The sequence below is a fragment of the Solanum lycopersicum genome, chromosome 4, assembly GCF_036512215.1.
Source record: "Solanum lycopersicum chromosome 4, SLM_r2.1".
NCBI lineage: Eukaryota > Viridiplantae > Streptophyta > Magnoliopsida > Solanales > Solanaceae > Solanum > Solanum lycopersicum.
The window spans coordinates 32147358-32167498 of record NC_090803.1 but is presented as its reverse complement, the minus strand read 5'-3'; the positions used below and the strand labels follow the sequence as shown (position 1 = coordinate 32167498).

General features: G+C 34.1%; 1 protein-coding gene across 1 annotated transcript; it reads left to right on the top strand.

Annotated features, from left to right (window-relative positions):
• Positions 1 to 1452: 1452 nt before the first annotated feature.
• On the top strand, positions 1453 to 4731 carry LOC101251874 (uncharacterized). The gene is made up of 2 exons (XM_004237185.5): positions 1453 to 2339; positions 4364 to 4731. The coding sequence occupies exons 1-2, from the start codon at positions 1961 to 1963 to the stop codon at positions 4378 to 4380; spliced, it is 396 nt and encodes a 131-aa protein (XP_004237233.1). The 5' UTR covers positions 1453 to 1960; the 3' UTR covers positions 4381 to 4731.
• Positions 4732 to 20141: the final 15410 nt, after the last annotated feature.

Genomic DNA, 20141 nt, shown 5'->3' with positions numbered 1-20141 from the left:
AACTTGAATTCTCAATTTTAAATTTTCGTCAGGAAACAAGCCCGCATCGCAAAGCTATTCCCGCAAAATTTCCAAAATTAAGTTTTGAACCTAACGCAAACCAAAGTTTTGGCCTTGGATGTGCCATGACCGCGATGTGAACTGACTTCCTCCATGAGCAATTGCTTGCTGCCTATTGGCAGCTTGCTCGGCCAAATGTGGAGTCCTTTCATGGACCCTAGGGCGATGCTTGGGGTGTCGGACCTGGACGTGTCGACTTTTTTTTACCTAATTTTACCTATTTAAAGTCTTTTTACAAGTTTTAGAATTCATATGACACTCCCAAACCTTCACAAGACCTATGGACGTTTCCTAGTTCAACTTGCACAAGTTTCCAAACGTAAAGGTTGTTTCTTAACGTTTGGTTCTAATTAGGGGTGTACATAGGTCGATTCGGTTTAATTTTTTATTTAAAAAAAATTAAATCAATTATGTCGGTTAATCAAATCTAAGAACCAAATCAAACCATATAAAGTCAATTTTTCGATTTCTGTTTTAGTCAGTTATTTCGAGTTTTTTTATTTTTCATTTTTTTATTTTTTACAACTATACGACAGTTGAAAAAGCGATAAATATTTTTCACTTACATGTGTGATAAACAATACTTAAAATATGTTAAATGAAAAGAATTTTTTGAAAAAGGTCAAATTCACATGAGTACAAAATTTTTTTTTTTGAAATATCTATGTGCATTATGCTAAAATAATAAGATTAAAGGCTAGATGCAAACTGAATACAAACAATATTTACAAAGTAAATTATTAACTTCGAATTTGGAAAACTATGACAATATAATTATAACTTCGGATCTTAACACAAAATAATATATTTACAATTTTTACAAGTCCAAATTTGAAATAAAATAGATAAACATTGAAAATTAAACTATAAACTAACTCAAAATATATTAAAAAAGTAGATTAAAAATATATTAGCAAAGTACATTATAAATAATACTTTTTAGCTATAAATAAAATAAATTATATATATATATATATATATATATATATATATATTTCTGTGTGTGTGTATCGGTTTGGTTTGAGTTCGATTTGAATTTTTTTCTAATACCAAACCAAACCAAGAGTGGTCGATTTTTTTTCAATCGCCAAACCAGTCAAACCAAACCACAAGTCGGGTTTTTTTCGATTTGATTTGGTTCGATTCGGTTTGACTTAATAATTTGATTTGTATACCCCTAGTTCTAATACATCGTAATTAGGTTTACTAATGTTATTTTAGATCTAAAACATCATCATTCAGCATATGAGGCTCTAGTATATGTCATGGAAATTACAGAGTGTTACAAGACTGACGGGTCATTTGATCATTTTCTGTAACTTATTTCAACATAACATATGTTCAAACCAAACGACCCGTTATCACATAGAATAGTGAATGATAACATTCTTAAAAATAGAAAATGGAATTAGCGATTCCTATTTACAAAAAACATATTCATATTGTACTTTCAAAGATTGGGTGAAAACACTTTTTCCTTTTTTGGTTTTGGATAAAATGTTGAGTCAGCACATCATAATTGATGTTTACCAATAAACACGCTCATATATATAGTGTTGGAATGCACGTATGGTGATGGAGTGTGAATGTAGATAAGTTATGCTCACAATCGCCCATAGCTGCGTACAACACCCTGAATTTAGGGCAATCCTTTATCTTCTCCTTCTTGTCTACTTTTTCATAAATCTATACCTTCAACATAAAGCAACTTTCTTTCTCTCTTTCCCCCTTATGTGCCATAGTAATACTTTTAATTTTTGAATTCTCCAAACAGGGCAAAAGGAAAGCAAACAAAAAGCCTAGATAGAGGCCTTTTAATATATTGTTGGGGGGATAATTCTATTTCGACCTCACGTCTTTTCCATTTGCCTTGTTTTTCTTCTGTAATTTTCAATCTAATATGATGAGAAGGCAACAGGATCAACAATCTAAGGTTCTAGAACAACTTTCTTCTTTGATTTTAAATATTATACGATCACCACCGGCGCCAATTGAGTTTTACGATGATTCTCCATCCTCTTCAGGGAGGAGGATGTCTGTCGCAGGGTCGATGCAGCAAATTACTCCGGCCGGATTTGCATCTCTGCTTCTGGGGATTTCTTTTGCTTTGATGCTTTGTGGATCCGTCACTTTCTTTATTGGCTTTTTAATGATGCCATGGGTGCTTGCTTTGGTTATGCTCTTTTATGTTGCTGGGATTGTTTACAGTTTGACTATGATTGGGCGAGCTATTTTCTCTCATTTTTCTTCTCCCTCCTCACCAAGAAAAGATTTTCAGCGTAAGATTTCAATATGACTATCTAATTGTTGACCAGAGCTAACTTAGCTAGGTTTTAACAGACAAATATCCTATTTTATGTCCTTCTAATAGTTGAATTAAATGGCAACGATGTAGAATGTTTTGACTTGTAGAGCTTGGCTTGTACTTACAGTAGTAAAACGATTGTTTGACATATTTCCTTGTAGAAGAAAATGGAAATATCTTCCACTCCTTCTAATGTTTAATTTCCGTATCTGGATAAGTTGGAGCTACCACCTTTGTCCCTTAAAGTCTTCTTGTATTTTTTCCCTACTGTGAAGATATCAATTTCCTTTTGAGGAATTCGCAATAGTTCAGGTTGTTTTCTTTTTTACAAACTGCTTTGTAATACTTGTCTATCAAAAAACCTCACAAGGTAGGGTTAAGGTTTACATGCACACTATCCACCTCAAATCCACTTGTGGAATTACATTGGATATGTTCTTGTTGTAAAGTTGCACAAGTTACTGCATTTTATGCGTATTTACGTACTATGTGAATAATCAAATACGACCATAGTTAACTCAAGGTTCTAATCAGAAGAAGGTTTGGATTACTTCTAGTTGTAAGAATTCTGTTTAAGGGCTTTATGTTTAGAAGTAGAGTAGTAGTTGATTGCGGATTTCACAGTAATTAAGTTTGACCTGTCTTCTTTGGGATTCTCTTTTGCATATATCAAACTGCATAACACCACCTTTTTTATGATCAGGTCATCGTATTGCTTGATATTTTCACATGGCTTTAGCAGAAATAGTCGGAAGTATATCGCTAATAGGCACAAGGTCAAAATGAGTATCATATTTCATATGTTTATTCTTGCAAGTTCGCTCTGGATGTAAATGAGGCTTTAAAATGAAAAGACTTTTCATCATGTACTCTTAAGCTGTTAAAGTAAATTATCATTGTTAGAGTTGCATTTGCTTGGTGCTAGTTTATAATACTTAATTCGCTTCCCCTTTCCATTAGCATTTAGCAGTCTCACTACTATTGTGTTAGTATTATCATTCCTCCATTTTACAACTGCTGCTATTCCTTTTTTACTTTGGATCTCTTTTTTTTGTTGTAAATAGTTTACTCTTCTTCATATTTTTTCAACATATCTCAAACCTATTTTGAAAATGCTTTTCTCAAACAGATGGTCTTATCCCCAGTAACCTCTCTAACTTACCCTCAGTACGCTTAAGGTCTGCTAGACCCCTCCTCACCAAATCCCGTTTTTATGGGATCAAACTTCATATGTTGTTGTTGTGTTGAGTTGCATTTGCTACATAGTCATATAAGCATACAGATTAGAGGTAAGACATGTATGGTTTTGAAAATGTAATCTGTCGAAGGAATTATGGATTATTTCTTGTGAATCTAAAGCAGGGAAGGTTCAACAGTTCTTGGTACTTATAATTCCTCTTACGTATGGTTCCGATTACTGAGTTTACAGTAGGTTCTTAGATTTATATGTGACCTCTGAGGAGCTGTATGAGGTGATGATCTCACGTATGGTTGTTGACTTGTTTCTTTTCCAAGAACAACAAATAGCTTCACAGTATGAGGGCTTCTAAGAGTGTTTCTTTGTTAAGCATTGTCATGATTTTTTCAATTCATCTGTCTAGAAAGTGTTACAATGGATGCATATTGAAGTTTCTCAAGTCTTTGCTTGGATTAAGTCACAAGTATTCTGTTAATTTGGAAGGAAACCTTAGTATACCTATGAACGAAGGTACTCATAAGAAACCTGTTATACAAGAAGAAATCATCTTAACTTGCTCGGTGAACCTGTTTCAACCTACCTATCTCTATTTTTGAACATTCATACTCATCTTTTAAGTTTTACCGTAATAATCTGGCTTTATACTGCATTTTGTTTTGTTCTCCCACTGGTCGTCTTTTCTTGTCAAGAATGGCTGGTGGGGGTTTTCGAGACACTCTGCTCTGCCCCCTTATATGTGATTTTCCAGGATGTAGTCCCAGAATTTGTCTTCACTCCATTCCTTGATTTTTTAATTGCAGACTGGAAACTTTTCTGAAGCAATTTAAACACTTGAATGGTTTACGTCATCAGATGGAAGCTTCCTTCCTGGAAATGTTTAGAGAATTATGGATGCAGGAACGAATTGAGGATATTGGAAAGGTGATCCGCAGGGAACAACTTGAGGATGGATGTATATTTTTAGTTATTACGTAGAGAGAAGGAAGCTCAAAATTTCTGTGCCTTGATGTTTTCCTATCTCATTGCACTATTCCTTGAGAGATGTAGAAACAGTAGTTCATTGTTTCATCCGTGAAGTAACATTATCCTTGTGAATATTTCCTCAATGTATGATGAACACGTTACATGTCTATGGGAAAATATAGTGCATGAATGACATTGCTCCGAATTGACAACTGCACCCCATCACGCATGATATGATTGGGTGCTCTCAACACAATCATCTAGCTTCGTTTTATGTTTGGATTGCTTAAAATGTTTTCTTTGAGAAAGTACGGAAATTCTAAACAAATAAGAAATAAAAAAGTTTTATAAGTGACGATACTTTCATTTACTTTTCAAATTCTATTTTTATCCCGAAAATGTTTTGTTAAATTAAATATATAAATATTCTTATGACAACACTTTCACTTACTTTTCAAATGCTAAAATAAAATAAGCTTGAACTATTTATATTTGCCATCAAATTTAAAAATTAAAGAATATTTTTGAAATATGCTATTTTAAATTAAAGAAATATCAAATACATTAAAATATTTTTTAATCTTATTGTTTTCAATATTTCACAAAAAATATGAATTAACGAATTTCCAAAAAATATTATTTATTTTACGAACTAAAAAATAGATGGAGAAAAAATGAAAACTCAATAACATTTTGACAAATATCTCCTTATCAATTAACCCAACACAAAGATCTCTGAAAAATTTAATTATGACGTGCTAAAGGCATTTCCCAATCTTTGCCACTTCGACCATAACAACCAATGAAACTTGGACACGTATGTAGGGTGACACGTTTGACATAATTCTTCAACTGTTGGCTGGATCAGGACGCATTTTTTTTTAATTGAAATCTATCTGGTACACAACGTCATTTGCCTAGGGATGATAAATGAGGTAGGGCGCGGCAGTTGCACCGTAAATTTGAGTAAATCATCTAACACTTTTTCAACCCACTACCTCGGAAAAACGCAATCTATTGAGCAATAAAGAGATAAAAATAATCAAAATAAGTTATAATTAACTAAATTAGGATTAGTGTTATTTTTAAATTCGATTTTATTTAAAAATATAAACGACAAACTTTAGTATGTTAACGTCTGCATTTTGACATAAAATGATTTTTTTTTTCACTTTGAAAAGTTATCTTTTTCCAAAAATTTTCACTTTCCTTTTATTTTCATCTTCTCAAAATCAATTTTATAATTCTTCACTGGTCCTGATCCGACAAATTAATCTCTCCATAAGAACAATTGAATTCTCAAAAGATTGGCGATACATAGCACAATCTAACAACCCAACAATTCGATTCTACAATTTTTTCTCGTCTTATATGTATTGATCCATGATTAATAAATAAATAAATAAGGGTATAAAATATTCTCGAAAAATTGAAAATGGTATAACATTACCGTTCATCCATCTATTGACTCCAAAATATCCTTCTCATCCATATATTCACTCTAAAATATCCTTGTCATCTACCTTTGGATTAAAATTATTCACTTATTTAATATTTTTAAATTCAAACTATTTAAATATTATTTTAAAATACTTGACGCTCAATTATTGGATATACTTTATTTATCAATATTATTTATAAACCAACTTACTGCACACTCATTACTAATTAACCCACCCAATTAATAAATCAATTCTAATAACAAAATCGCCCTAAACACTACTAAAAACGACGAAATTATTGAATCCTGAAAATGACATCCAACATTATTCGAGTCCGAATTGAAGTCCCAATTAAATTAAGGTTTAGCCGCTTATTTAGGAGAACACTTTCAATATGATTTTCTTTCAAGCTTGAATTTGAAATTTATTATTAAAGGTAAAGAAGTAGTACAACCCGAATAAATTCATGCATTTTTTTAAAATATAATTTTATGAATATTTAATATTTGATTTAAATATTAAAACTTTCATATATTATTTTTATAAAAAGTTATCTATTAAATAACATCACATAATTGAGACGAATAAATAATTAAGATAAATATAGTCAGACTTTTGAAGCTTATCAGTAATTTTTACTTAGGGCCCGTTTGGATGGGCTTAATAAAAGCAGCTTTAAAAAAGTACTTTTAAAAGTGCTGAAACTTATTTTTAAAAGAAGCAGTTATGCGTTTGGATAAAAGTGCTGAAGTTGTTATGTCAAACATGAAAAGGGAAAAATGGAAGAAAGAAATGTTAAGATTATATGGGTAATTTGGAGATTGTATAAAAATATTAAGCACAAAAAGATAAAAATGTGGTCAACTTAAAACAGCTTATAAGCTAAAAAAAAAAAACACTCCTACCCCAGCTTTTAACTTTTGGCTTAAAATAAGTTTTTTTAAACTTAAAATAAGCTGTTTTGAGTATTGCCAAACAACTAAATAAGTCAAAAACCAGCTTTTAAGTCAGTTTGACCAGCTTTTAAGCTGAGCCAAACAGGCTCTTAGGGCCCGTTTGGATGGGCTTAATAAAAGCAACTTTAAAAAAGTACTTTTAAAAGTGCTGAAACTTATTTTTAAAATAAGCAGTTATGCGTTTGGATAAAAGTGTTGAAGTTGTTATGTCAAACGTGAAAAGGAAAAAATGGAAGAAAGAAATGTTAGGGTTATATGGGTAATTTGGAGATTGTACAAAAATAATAAGCACAAAAAGATAAAAATGTGGTCAATTTAAAACAGCTTATAAGCTAAAAAAAAAAAGCACCCCTGCCCCAGCTTTTAACTTTTGGCTTAAAATAAGTTTTTTTTAGCTTAAAATAAGCTGTTTTGAGTATTGCCAAACAGCTAAATAAGTCAAAAACCAGCTTTTAAGTCAGTTTGACCAGCTTTTAAGCTGAGCCAAACAGGCTCTTAGACACTTGAATAATAATATGTTTTGATTGATGACTTGAATGTATGATAATGTACTTCTATAGATATTTTAGCCTCGAATTTTTAGAAACACTTATTGACAATAGCTCTCCTGTTGTTGCATTAGTAATGAGTCGTATTTTATTAATTGGATGAAGTTTGATTAGTAATGGGTGGATAATGAATTAATTTATAAATAATATTAATAAGTGAAATTATAACAAATAGTTGAGCTCTATATATTTAAAAAAGATATTTAAATAGTTTAAATTTATAATTGTTAAATAAGTGATTATTTTTGAATCTAAAGGTGCATGACAAGGGTATATTGGAGCAAATAGATGGGTGAGAAGGATATTTTGGAGCCAAAAGGTTGATGGATGATAGTTTTATACAATTTCTAATACTTTAAAGATATTTAAAGCCCTTTTTCGATAAATAAACTTGTGAAAGATTTGAATTAATATTGTTATTCTAATTTATTTAAATTTCATTTATATACAAAAGCGTGTTTTTTCTCTTAAAATAAGTGCTAATGTTTATTAAAATAGTCATCTAGACTTGAGGAGAACAACTAAATAAACTAATAAAATATGTATTGAGGGTGTCAGATGAAGTTGATTAGAGTAGTACCGTGAATAGGAAATTCTGGGAAAGTTTACTTTTCTTATTAACTGTAAAAAACTTACACTTTTTAAAGTGAAAAAAAAATCATTTTTATGTTAATATATAAACGTTAATCGACTAACACCTGCAGTTTGTATTTTTGGGCAAAACGGAAGGAAAAATTATATTAAGTCTATTTTAGTTATTTTAAAAAATTGTGGTTTATTTTGGTCATTTATATCTCTTAATGATTCAAATAGGTCCCGAACTCCTCCATTGGCTTGATGTTTTTTCTTATTTTTAACTTATTTTATCCCATTCCCCCTGCATAAAATTTTTAATTCTTTTTTATCGTATTTGATACTAAAAAAATATTCATTTTTTTTGAATTTTTTTCTGTTATATCAATATATTAGATAATGGTTTGAAATTAATTTTTGGAAGCTTTTTGTAACTATCAGAGAGTACCCTCTAGACGTTACCGGCGTAATCGACCTCAAAGAGGTCTTATACGATCCCTTAGATAATCGTCACTTCATAATGAACTTGAAATAATGCGGAATTTAAAACATTTTAATAATAGAAGCTCAAAACTTCCTTTTCATAAAACAAAATAATAAGAATCTAATATCATTGTTACACATACACCATCTACTAATACGAGTACAACATAAAGTCCTCAAATAGGGTCCTTAGCCCTTTAGAAACAATAGTCCTTTAGAACAAAAGTACTTAAGAAAAGACTTCTGAGTCTATTACATCAATAGAGAAATCATAAAATGCATCAAGTGTATTACTCCCCGGATCTTTGAGGACCTACCACAAGTCTTCGAAATAAAAAGTCCAAGCTTTCTTCAAGGATTTAGAAGCAACCCAATTAGTCGGAACCTATACTCATAATAGAAAAGGAGAGAGGGGTTAGTACAATTAATTCCCTAAGTATTAAGAAATGCATAAAAACCTTTAAAACATGAAAAATGGACATTTATATGAAAATATGCATTTATGAAGTTTTTGAAAGCCTTTCACATTATCAACATAACACACAAGGCAAACCCCCAATAGTGTCAAATTACATTGAAGGCATGACTTTAGCACTTCCTAAGATCCACTTGTGCAATGTGGAGTTAGCATCCCATAATACCAACCCCACCAACCACCCCTTAGAAACCACCTTGGTCACACAAATGTTAACTTTATATTCTATCACTTCTCATAGTCATAAGTGAAGCACATGCATCATAGACCACAACTGAATACAATGATATTCTTACTATAACAATTATCCATTCAACATATATGTTATCATATCATTTCATAACTATAAGGAACCTCCCGCAACTTCTAACTCTACCAGTGCAATGTACAAGTGAAGTCTCATACCCCCACTTCTACTTAGTTAGTTCATACTTCATTCATTACTTCATTACATAGGGAAGATCAACCATAACCGGCATAGACCATGAGAGCTTACATGAAATCCGGTGTCATAAAGTCCCACACAGAAAAAAGGTGTTCCACCTGCCAAGGTAGAATTTACATACTAGCTACTATACGGGGTCACATAGTTAAGGATAGGAAGATTACTTCTAGAGACTCGACCTATTGCATTAATGAAGGAGTCTCCATGTCATGAGTACCTCTAGGATGACCCAACCTCTTGCATTAACGGAAGGGTCTTTTCCTCATTGGTCATATCCTCTCGGTGCTTAGTATACTTTCCCAACTTACTACCATTAGTCTTTTTAATTGTTTCTACATGTGTGAAGAAGTATTCCCTCTTCATTCAATAAAATTCAACATAACGCTCGTGATTCATTAGGTGAAAATACACTTTTATCCTAGAATCGACATACACATGTGAGTAGTACTTTCACAATATAAATCATAGTGTTTTCACGAGAACTATACTTTCAATCAACACAAGATATTAACTTTACTACACATAATTCTTGCTACACAATAGGTAAGGTTCAAGAGAGTGGAAACTATTCCACATTACCTTAGTTGCATTCTTCATAAGCTATGCACCTTTGCAATCAAATTCAAAGTCCAGATACAACATTCTTCAACATATATATATATATATATACATACACACACACACACACACACACACACACATTGATTTCATTCCGAAATGCCCGAATTAACTATTTCGAAGATCAATAAAATAAGAGGTTTTGTCGTTATAGAACACGGAATTCACTGGAAGCAATGATAAATAAATACAAATAGAAAAGGAAAGGGAGGAAATACAAAAAAATAGAAGAGAAAAGTCATACAAAGTTATATACAAATCACTACCCCCTTTTTTGTATTTCCTTAATTGAATTTCGGTTGATTAAGACGAAGTTCCTTAAAAACCTCTGCCTTCTTTAAAATATCCTGAACAGTTTCTTTAGGTTGAGCGCCTTTTTCAAGGAAATATAAAATAGCAGGAACATTTAAATAAGTTTGATTCTTTATCGGATCCTAGTTTGGTCACGATGTCAATTTCGAAAATAGAAGTTTTGAAGGGCTTCTTGGAGAAGATAATCTATGAATCAACATCCCTATACTTATTTGACGATATTCCACGAGTTTGAAGTGAAAAAGAGAGAATATTGAGTACCCTAGCTTGAGTTCTTCCTTGTTCTTCAATGGTGGATTAAAGAGAGAATTTGTGAGAGAGGGAAAGTGGGTTTTGATTTTTTATTGGGAGTGATGAGGTGGAAGACTTATTTTAATGTTTTAATATACTTAACTAACTAATGGAAGTCGTAATTGAGGTTTAACTAAATGACTAACTAATTACCTAACTAACCCTCACCTTAGCTGTGTAAAGGCAATGAAAACAGTCCCATCGACGAGTCCCCGTTGACGGGGCGTCGATGCATTGACAGACCGTTCTAGTCACTCGTCATTTCGGACAGAGACCTGATTTTGGGGGCCAACTTGGTGGAGATAAAGTAAGGACTCACAACTCCCATCGACGGGGCGTGAGTCCATTGACAACTCGTCAATGGTCTAGTCAACTCCAAGCTAGTTTTGACAACCTTTTGGACTCTTCCTCGGGTCCTCTCTTGGGTCCTTCGGAGGGTCCCAGGGTTGTCGTTTCTTGACGTTTTAGTACTAGAATATTAATTTAGAGTTACAAAGACTAGTTTTGGACCTTCACCTTACGTTTAGACCTCTTTAGGGCATTAGGATATGGCTTAGGCTTTAGTATAGGTCATGGGATATATGGGGTGTTACATTATCCATCCTCTCCCCCGTGGGAAACAGTCGTTCCCGAATGTCGACTAAGGCACCAACTAAGTTAAATTTCCATCCCAACAGCCCACACAACTCATAAACATCAAAACAGTGCACAACTAAAATTGCACCTTTTACTACTTAAAATCACTACTTTGGGATAAGGTTCCCATCAACCACAACATGGCCATAGAACTCAAGTAGGTAGGAACTAATTTCACCAATTAAACATACAAGTAAACCATAACTCACATAATTAGGGGAAGAACTAACTTCTCCCACATCGTTCATGCTTAACACAACAACTTAGAGACAAAGTGTGATCTCTTCATATACCTACAACATGCTCACCTCATGTATGAAAATGCAACTTTCTTATAGTACATGAAATTTCAACACGATAAACATAAATAATATGAAAATTCAACATATATACTAAAACATGGATTTTCACAAGAACATGCACATATAAGGAAAAAAAATCATGCAATCCTACACATATCACCCATAACTCCCATATATACTAAACTCAAGGAGGAACTTGTTACCTCAAGTTTGAATAGGAGTAGAAGGGAAAAGATGAGGATAACGGGACATCATATCGGCCTTATCCTCCCAAGTAGTGCTTTCTACAAGATGGTTTCTCCATAGAACCTTAACGAAAGCTACTTCCTTATTTCTCAACGTTTTTACCTAGCGGTCTAAAATCTTCTCCTGGACCTTTTCATAGGAAAGGCTAGCATCAATCCCTAAATCTTCTAAAGGAAGGATAGACACCGGATCTCCTATGCACTTTTTGAGTATTGGCACGTGGAACACCGAGTGTACCGAAGACAATTCAATAGGTAATTTCAATTCATAGACGATACTTCTGGCGTGTTGCAAAATCTCATAGGATCCAACATACAAAGGACTAAGTTTCCCTTTCTTTCCAAACCTCATTACCCTTTCATGGGTGATATTTGTTAGATAAACCAAGTCACCTACCACAAATTCAAGGATCCTCTTTCTATCATTGGCCTAAGATTTTTGCCAACTTTGGGCTGCCTTCAAACGATACCTTATAAGTCGAACTTCCTCCACAACCTCATAAATTATTTCGGGACCTATTAGAGCAAACTCACCTACGTCAAACTACACAATTGGAGATCTACATCTCCTTCCACAAAGAGCCTCAAACGGTTCCATAGAGATGCATAGCTATTATTGTAGGCGAATTCAATCAATGGTAGATGGTCATCCCAATTATCGTTTAAATCGATGACATATGCCCTCAACATATATTTAAAGGTTTGGATGATTCGTTCTTAAAAACCATCGTTTGTGGATGGAAATGCGGTACTAAGTTTTACCTTGGTACTGATCCCACTTTGGAATGCTTTCCAAAAATGAAAAGTGAATTGAGCGCCCCTATTCGAAATTATAAATAATTGTAATGATGGTGTAAGGTCCTAAAATTGTCTACAATGTGGTATTTAGGAAGTATCTAGAGTTTAGGTGATTTGAAAGTGAAACGTCAAGGGACGACCAAGACGTTCGATGGCTAAGTCACCTATGTGCCTCATATGTGTTTATGTGCCTAATTGTGTTTTTAATGAGTTAATTAGGTTATTAAATGAGTTATTATGGTATTTATAATTAGTGTGACAAGTTTCATGAAGTTTGGGGTCAAACGTCCAAGAACGTCCGTGACGTTCGAAAGGTTTGCCTCGAAATGATCTTGTGTGTCTTTGCATGTTTCATCGAGTTTTACGTGTTCGTTTTGGATGAAATTAATGTAAGAGATCCTAAAATCATATAAGAGAATATTTGGGTCTAAAATGTCTGGGTGAAAGTCCCCAAGGACCAACCAAGGGTCCTTGAGGAAGGAACCTTCTTAAGAGCCAAGGATGTCTAGACCAGGCCCCAAACAACTAAGGAAAACAAGGGATCGTGGTCCAGTCGACACCTCGTTGATAGGTGTATTGGGTAAATACTTAGACTAGGGAGATCAATCTCCCAAAGGCAAGTCTCTAAACAAAACGACGAGAGGACATGACGAATTGTCAACTGCCAAGTCGTCGATGATGCTGTCAATCTCGCAGTTCACTGTAAGTTCAAGGGGTGAAGTTGTAAATTCACCCCACGTACAAATAAGAGAAAGGGCGGTTACTTAGGGGTCTTTTGGGTATTTGAAACATGTTTATAATCCGGAAAAACATAGAAGATTTCATTCTTCAAAAATCAAAACCCAAATTTCCTTAGAAATTCTCTAGAACTTCATTCGAGCCAAACTCAAGAAAGAAGCTTGGATTGGAGAATTGAGTGGAGATTATTAATCAAATTAGAGGATTAGATTTATTGAGGTATGGTTTTTGATCCTTGAAACTTTATTCATCAAGGATCCCAACTTTCAAAGAATTTTCCTAAAGTTTTCAAAGATGAATTGTCCTATTTCATGATCTATCCATGGGTTCTTGCATTAAAGGTTTTAAAGCATTGTATATTGATTGAATTGTTTTTCATTATATTATTTTAACTCAATCAACCTATGAACCCATGTAATTGATGAACCATACTTTTTGACTACTTTATGAGTTAAGTGATTTGGACTTAATGCTTATGAATTCTAATGTAGTTTTCTATGGGCTATTGATCGATGTAAGAATTGTATTGAATTAATATCTAGGTTGTCTTAGATTTATGAATCTACATTGAATTTTCCTAGTTTCATTGAGTATCATAGTTTTTATATTGAATTATTGGTTATGGACATGGTAAGGGCCTTATGGTATTGAATTGGATGATTTAGCATTGGATTGAAGTGGAGATAATGGAGTGGTGTTTCTCTTCCCTAATTCTCTTTAATTTATGTTAATTAGACTTCAATTATATTGTGATTGGCATGGTTCACTTATAGTGGCAGTGTTATGTTCTTTACTTGCAATTGATGTGGCCTTGTCAGCACTACTTTATGTAATATGATAATCATGGCCTTGTCGTCACTATTTGAAAGTATTATGATTATTTGTTTAGTTTATTTTTGTGAAGTATGAGCATATCTATCTACATGTGAAGTAATGTGAAAGTATGTATTCTTTCTATGCATGTTAGGAGATTATGTTAGACTATGACTATGCTTATATGTGTAGTCTTGGACTATATAATTTGTGATGGTTATATTGATGATTGACAATATGAGTTTTGATGGTTATATTGATGATGATATAGTAATTTATAGGATGACATATAGATGATAAGGGTCATTCCTAAGTGCTTTAAAGAATGATATGCTAAATGTGATAAAGCAGAGAATGTTGTGTCTTGTTTTGGTAGACTTGTATCCCTTACCTGATACATGTATGAATGATATGTGAATATGAGGTTTCTTGAATAGGTGGGAATATTGCACCCTTGTCATGTATGAATGAATGATATGTGAGACCTTAGATGATGTTAAGAAGGTCATGTACGTGGAACCTTAAACCTAGTGGTAAGGTTATGAATGTTGAAGTCGAAGAGCCATAATGGTAACCTTCTTGTAAAGGAATGATGGAATTAGGGTTGATTGTCTAGAACAACATCATATCATCCTTAGTAAAGTCATAATGAGCTATCTTAGTCGCCAGTGAAAGGTAGCGCTAGTGGACCTCTTTGATAGGGCGAATGTGATTGAGTTATGAACTAGATAAGGAACATTTTCATGTGATCCTTTAGTGTCAATTACTCAAATATAACAAAGGCTAGAAACGAGTGATTATGTCATGGGAAGTAGATCTACTTGAGAAGGAGACTAGAGTACAATGTAGCTCTACTTGAGAATGAGACTAGAGTGCATAAAAGCCCTTCATATTCCTCAACCATGTGCCTACATGGGATGTGTCCTAGTTCTACCTTTGGCAAGTAGATCCCCTCATCAAAGTAGGTTAGAACTCCAGATTCCATGTCTAGCTTTCATGGTCTATGTCAGTTATCGCCTATTCTCATCATATAGGATACCTACTAGTATTAGAGAAGTTCTATGAAGTTCAGGTGGTGGTATGTGACACTATCTAGACATTGCACAATAGGCTTTGAAGGTGTTAGTTAGAGTCCCTAGGTCTTTTCCAAGACCATTACTTGAATGTTTTTATGTGATGAACGAGTCTTAAATGAACTAATGAATGTAATTACTTAAGTTAAGAAATCATGTTAAATGAATATGTACTTACATAGAGTAGTTAAAGGTTGTATAGTTAAGGTGTGAAGGGGACATATGAATGGTCACTTAATATCATACCTAGATAAATCTTAAGAATGACTCTAGCTAGGAAAGATGTTGATTATGTGGACATGATCTAAGCCTTAGGTAGTCTTAAGAATTATGTAGGTAATCTTGAAGAGGTAAATCATGGACGTTCTCTTCTTGATTTACTTAAGTAAGTCTTTTGATAGACTTTGAAAGGAGAATGTCATGTTACCTATGTGTCGATGTACTATGAGTGTGTGTAACTCATTATAGGTGGTCTTAACAATCATTTAGGTGTGCCTAGACAGGTTGTATGGGCGGTCTCTCTTTGTCTTACTTAAGTGAGTCTTAGGATAGCTTTTAGTGAGGGGATTGCATGCTAGAAGGTGTCTAAGAAGAAGTTGAGAAATTCACAGTAACCTTAAGAAATAGTCACTGTTCACTGTAATAATTTCTATAAATGTTCTAATTTGGTTAAGTGATATCTTATGTGTTTTCTAAGGTGTTAAATGTTATTTTTATAATTATGACATGATATTTAAAATAAGAAGACACATATTTCTAATAAATGTCCATTTTTATGATTATTATGCATTATGCCTTACTTAGTACATGTGTTTGTACTAATTCCATGCTTTTATCCATCTCTATAGTGGTTGGCAGGTGAGGAGCATTTGGGAAGCAAGACTTGGATTGTAGAATCATTCAATTGAAGTTGAAATATGTCCTCATTTGATTTGAGGGCGTAGATGTCTTTTCTGTTTCTTATTGAAGTATTGTAATAGACTAAGTATTTCTATATTCGTATCGTATGGGCAGTGTCCCAAAGTATTCTCGTGTCTAAGATTTGATGAAATGAGACTTAGTATTTCCTATGAGTTTGCATGAAAGAGTTATTAAAGACTTATAGAATGTCTATGAATTTTTAAATTCCGCACTACTTTTCATATGTTTTATATGCGACGAACGATACAGAAGGGCTTGTACGAGACCTTCGAGAGGTCAAGAACGCTGGTTGCATTCCAAGAATGCCATATCTTTTAGGGTGTTGTTTCGGGATGTAATGGACAAGGGAACTCCATGTAATATCACAATCTCTTTTAGATACAACTTAGCATAGTCTTCCGCCGAATAGGTAGCTTTGATAGGAATAAAATGGGTTGAGTTTGTCAATCTATCAACAATAACCAGTATCCAATCATTTTGCCTCCGCGTAGGATGCAAATCCACAATGAAATCCACATTAACATCTTCCCACTTCGAAGTGCGGACATCTATATCTTGAATTAACCCTTCCGGTTTCTAATGTTCGGCCTTGACTTATTGACAATTAGGACATCTGGCCACAAATTACCCTATATCCTCTTTAAACCATTCCACCAATAGATCTCTTGTAGATCTCTATACATTTTTGTGGCACCCAAATGAATGGTATATCGGGAACAATGAGCTTCTTCTAAGATTCGTCTTCTCAAGTCATTCACATTCGGCACACATAACCTACCTTGGTACCAAAGTACCCCATCCTCCCTTTGGAGAAGGATTCATTATATTTTATATGAAACGATTCCTTCTTCTCCATCAATAGAAGATCAAGATGTTGATTTGACTTCACCTCAGCCACTAAAGATGATTTGGAGTTATGATGAACCATAAAACCCCCTTTTGGAGAATCTTCAAGTCAAACATCCAACCGGGCCAACCTATGCACATATTTTACTAACTATTTCTTGTTATCATCAACATGGGCTACATTACCCATAGAAAACCAACTGAAAGCATCTGCAACCACATTGGCTTTCCAAGGGTGGTACAAGACACTCATATCATAATCTTTCAAAAGTTATAACCACCTTATTTGGCAGAGATTTAACTCTTTTTGGGTGAACACATATTAGAGACTCTTATAATCAGTGAACACATCTACATGCACTGCATATAGGTTGTGTGTCCATATTTTCAAAGCAAACACTACCACTGCTAGTTTAAGATCATGAGTTGGATAATTCTTCTCATGCACCTTGAGTTTCCTAGAAGCTTATGCTATAACCTTACCATGTTGCATGAGGACACAACCCAAACCTACTCGAGAAGCGTCATAATATACCACAAACCATTTTTGTCACCGGCAAGGACAATACAGAGCGGAGGTAAGCTTGTCTTTCAACAATTGAAAATTCCTCTCACATGCATCCTACCACTCAAACGTATCCCTCAAAAAACCTCCTATAGTACCCGGCCAAGCCCAAAAATCTTCGGATGTTGATAGGACTCAAAGGTCTAGGCCAACTTTTGATCGCTTCCATTTTTCTCAGATTGACTTCACTAGAAACAATATGACCAAGAAACAATCGATCTTGATCAAAATCTTCACTTACTATATTTAGCAAAAAGTTGGTTATCCTTGATGACTTGCAATACTATCCTCAAATGGTTCATATGATCATTCTCACTCTTAGAGTATATCAAGATGTCGTTGGGTCCATGAAAGCCTCCGAGGCATTAGTAAGACCAAAGAGACATTACTAAAAATTCAAAATGACCATATCTACTTCGGAAGACCATTTTAGGAACATCATTACCTCTCACTCTAAGTTGGTGATACTCGACCTTAAGTCAATTTTGAAAATAACTCGCTACTTGGAGTTATTCAAATGAATCATTGATTCTAGGGAGTGGATACTTATTCTTTATAGTGACCTTGTTCAATTGTTGGTAGTGAATTACACATTCTAAGAGAGCCATCTTTCTTTTTCACAAACAACACTGGTGCACCCCACGAAGATATACTCGGTTGAATAAAACCCTTATCTAGTAAATCCTTAAGTTGAGACTTTAATTTTTTCAACTCAATCGGGGCCATTCGATAATGAGGGATTGATATGGGTTTTGTATTCGAGAATAAATTAATGCCAAAATCTATTTCCCGTTCGGGAGGAACTTCGGGAAAGTCATCGGGAAAAACTTTCAAAAAATCCTTTACTAAGGGGACCGACTATAATAGGGGAATCTCAGACTTAAGATCCTTCATTCTCATTATATGATAGAGACATCCCATAAAAATCAAATTACAAGCCTTAAGACATGAAATGATTCGACTTTTTGGATCTAGGTTTCACCTCTTCCATTCTAAAACGGGTTCATTTGGAAGTTGAAACTTTACTACTTGAGTTCTACAATCGATGGAAGCAAAACAAGCATGTAGCCAATCCACCCCCAAAATGACATCAAAGTCAAACATATCAAGTTATACCAAATCAACAAATGTTACTCTATTGGGCAATGCAATATGACAATCCCTAAAGACTCTCTTAGAAATTACGGAATCACCAACTGGGGTAGAAACCAAAAAGGGCTCATACAATACATCGGGGAGCATATAAAATATCATAGTCACTAAAGGATTTACAAAACATAAGGTGCCACTAGGATCCACCAATGCATAAACATTAATTGAAAATAGTTGCAACATAACGGTAACAACATTCAGTGAGCTCTCTTGATCACCTATGGTTTGGAGATCATGGAAACGACTATTTTTTGGAGCATAGGAGTTTGGAGAATTTATGGGAGCTTGGGTACATTCTCTCCCTTTGATCACACAGATTGGACAATCCTTTAATTGGTTGCTAATTTTCCCACATCCATAGCAAACACCCATACCGACAAGACTTAGGGGTAGTTCCTCCTTGAGGCTTAGGGGTAGTCATACTACCTTTATTTGGCTTTGGAACATTATAGGGACTTAGATTAGAAGACCTCTATTTGAAATTTGGTTTGTCTTGTACTTCAAACCTAGCCTTGGAGACATTTCCTTCATTGGTATTTGATCTTTTCAACTACCTAACAACTTTTTAAGCTTTTGTTCCTCAATTTGTTTTGCATACCCCATAAGAAAAGAAATTTCCATGATTGGTATTAGTATAGACGACCTACATTTATTAACCACAAGTTCTTAAACCCCCATAACAAATTTATTCATCTAGGTCCTAGAGTCTGCCACCATAGTAGGAGAATGTTTGAATAGTTGAGTGAACTTAAGGCTATACTCCTTCAGATTCATACTCTCTTGAGGAAGATTCATGAATTCTTACATTTTTCTCTCCCTTAGTTCCAAGGGGAAGAACCTATTAAGGAAGGCCATTTTTAATGTCGTCCAATTAACCGGGCCTTCTCTAACTGTCCTCTCATCCTTCAATTGTTCATACAAAATTTGAGACATACCTTTGAGTTGATAGGCGGCTAGATCTGCGTTTTATTGGTAAGAGACACCTATAACATCTATCACTTTGAAGACTTCATCAATGAACCCTTGCGGGTCCTCCTCCACTTTGGATCTAAGGAAATCCTCGTGAAATCTCTTATCCTTGAAGTGGTTGTTCTATCTTTGGGGTTACTTGCACCCTAGTATCCCTAGGCACTTGGGTAGCCAACACTTGGCAACCCTTATCTCAACATTGTACACAACACCCTCTTCAATAGGGACTTGAGGGTTTTGAGGAGCTTGAGGGAGAACCACCTCATTCACATTCTCCTTTTCGGACAACCTAATGTTAGTCCTTCTTGTATTCATGACCTATAAGCACAAGAAACGAATTTGAAGGAAATAACTAGATACATTTAGGACTTCAATCAAGATCATAGAATAAAGAATAAAGGAAGGTTCCTAATC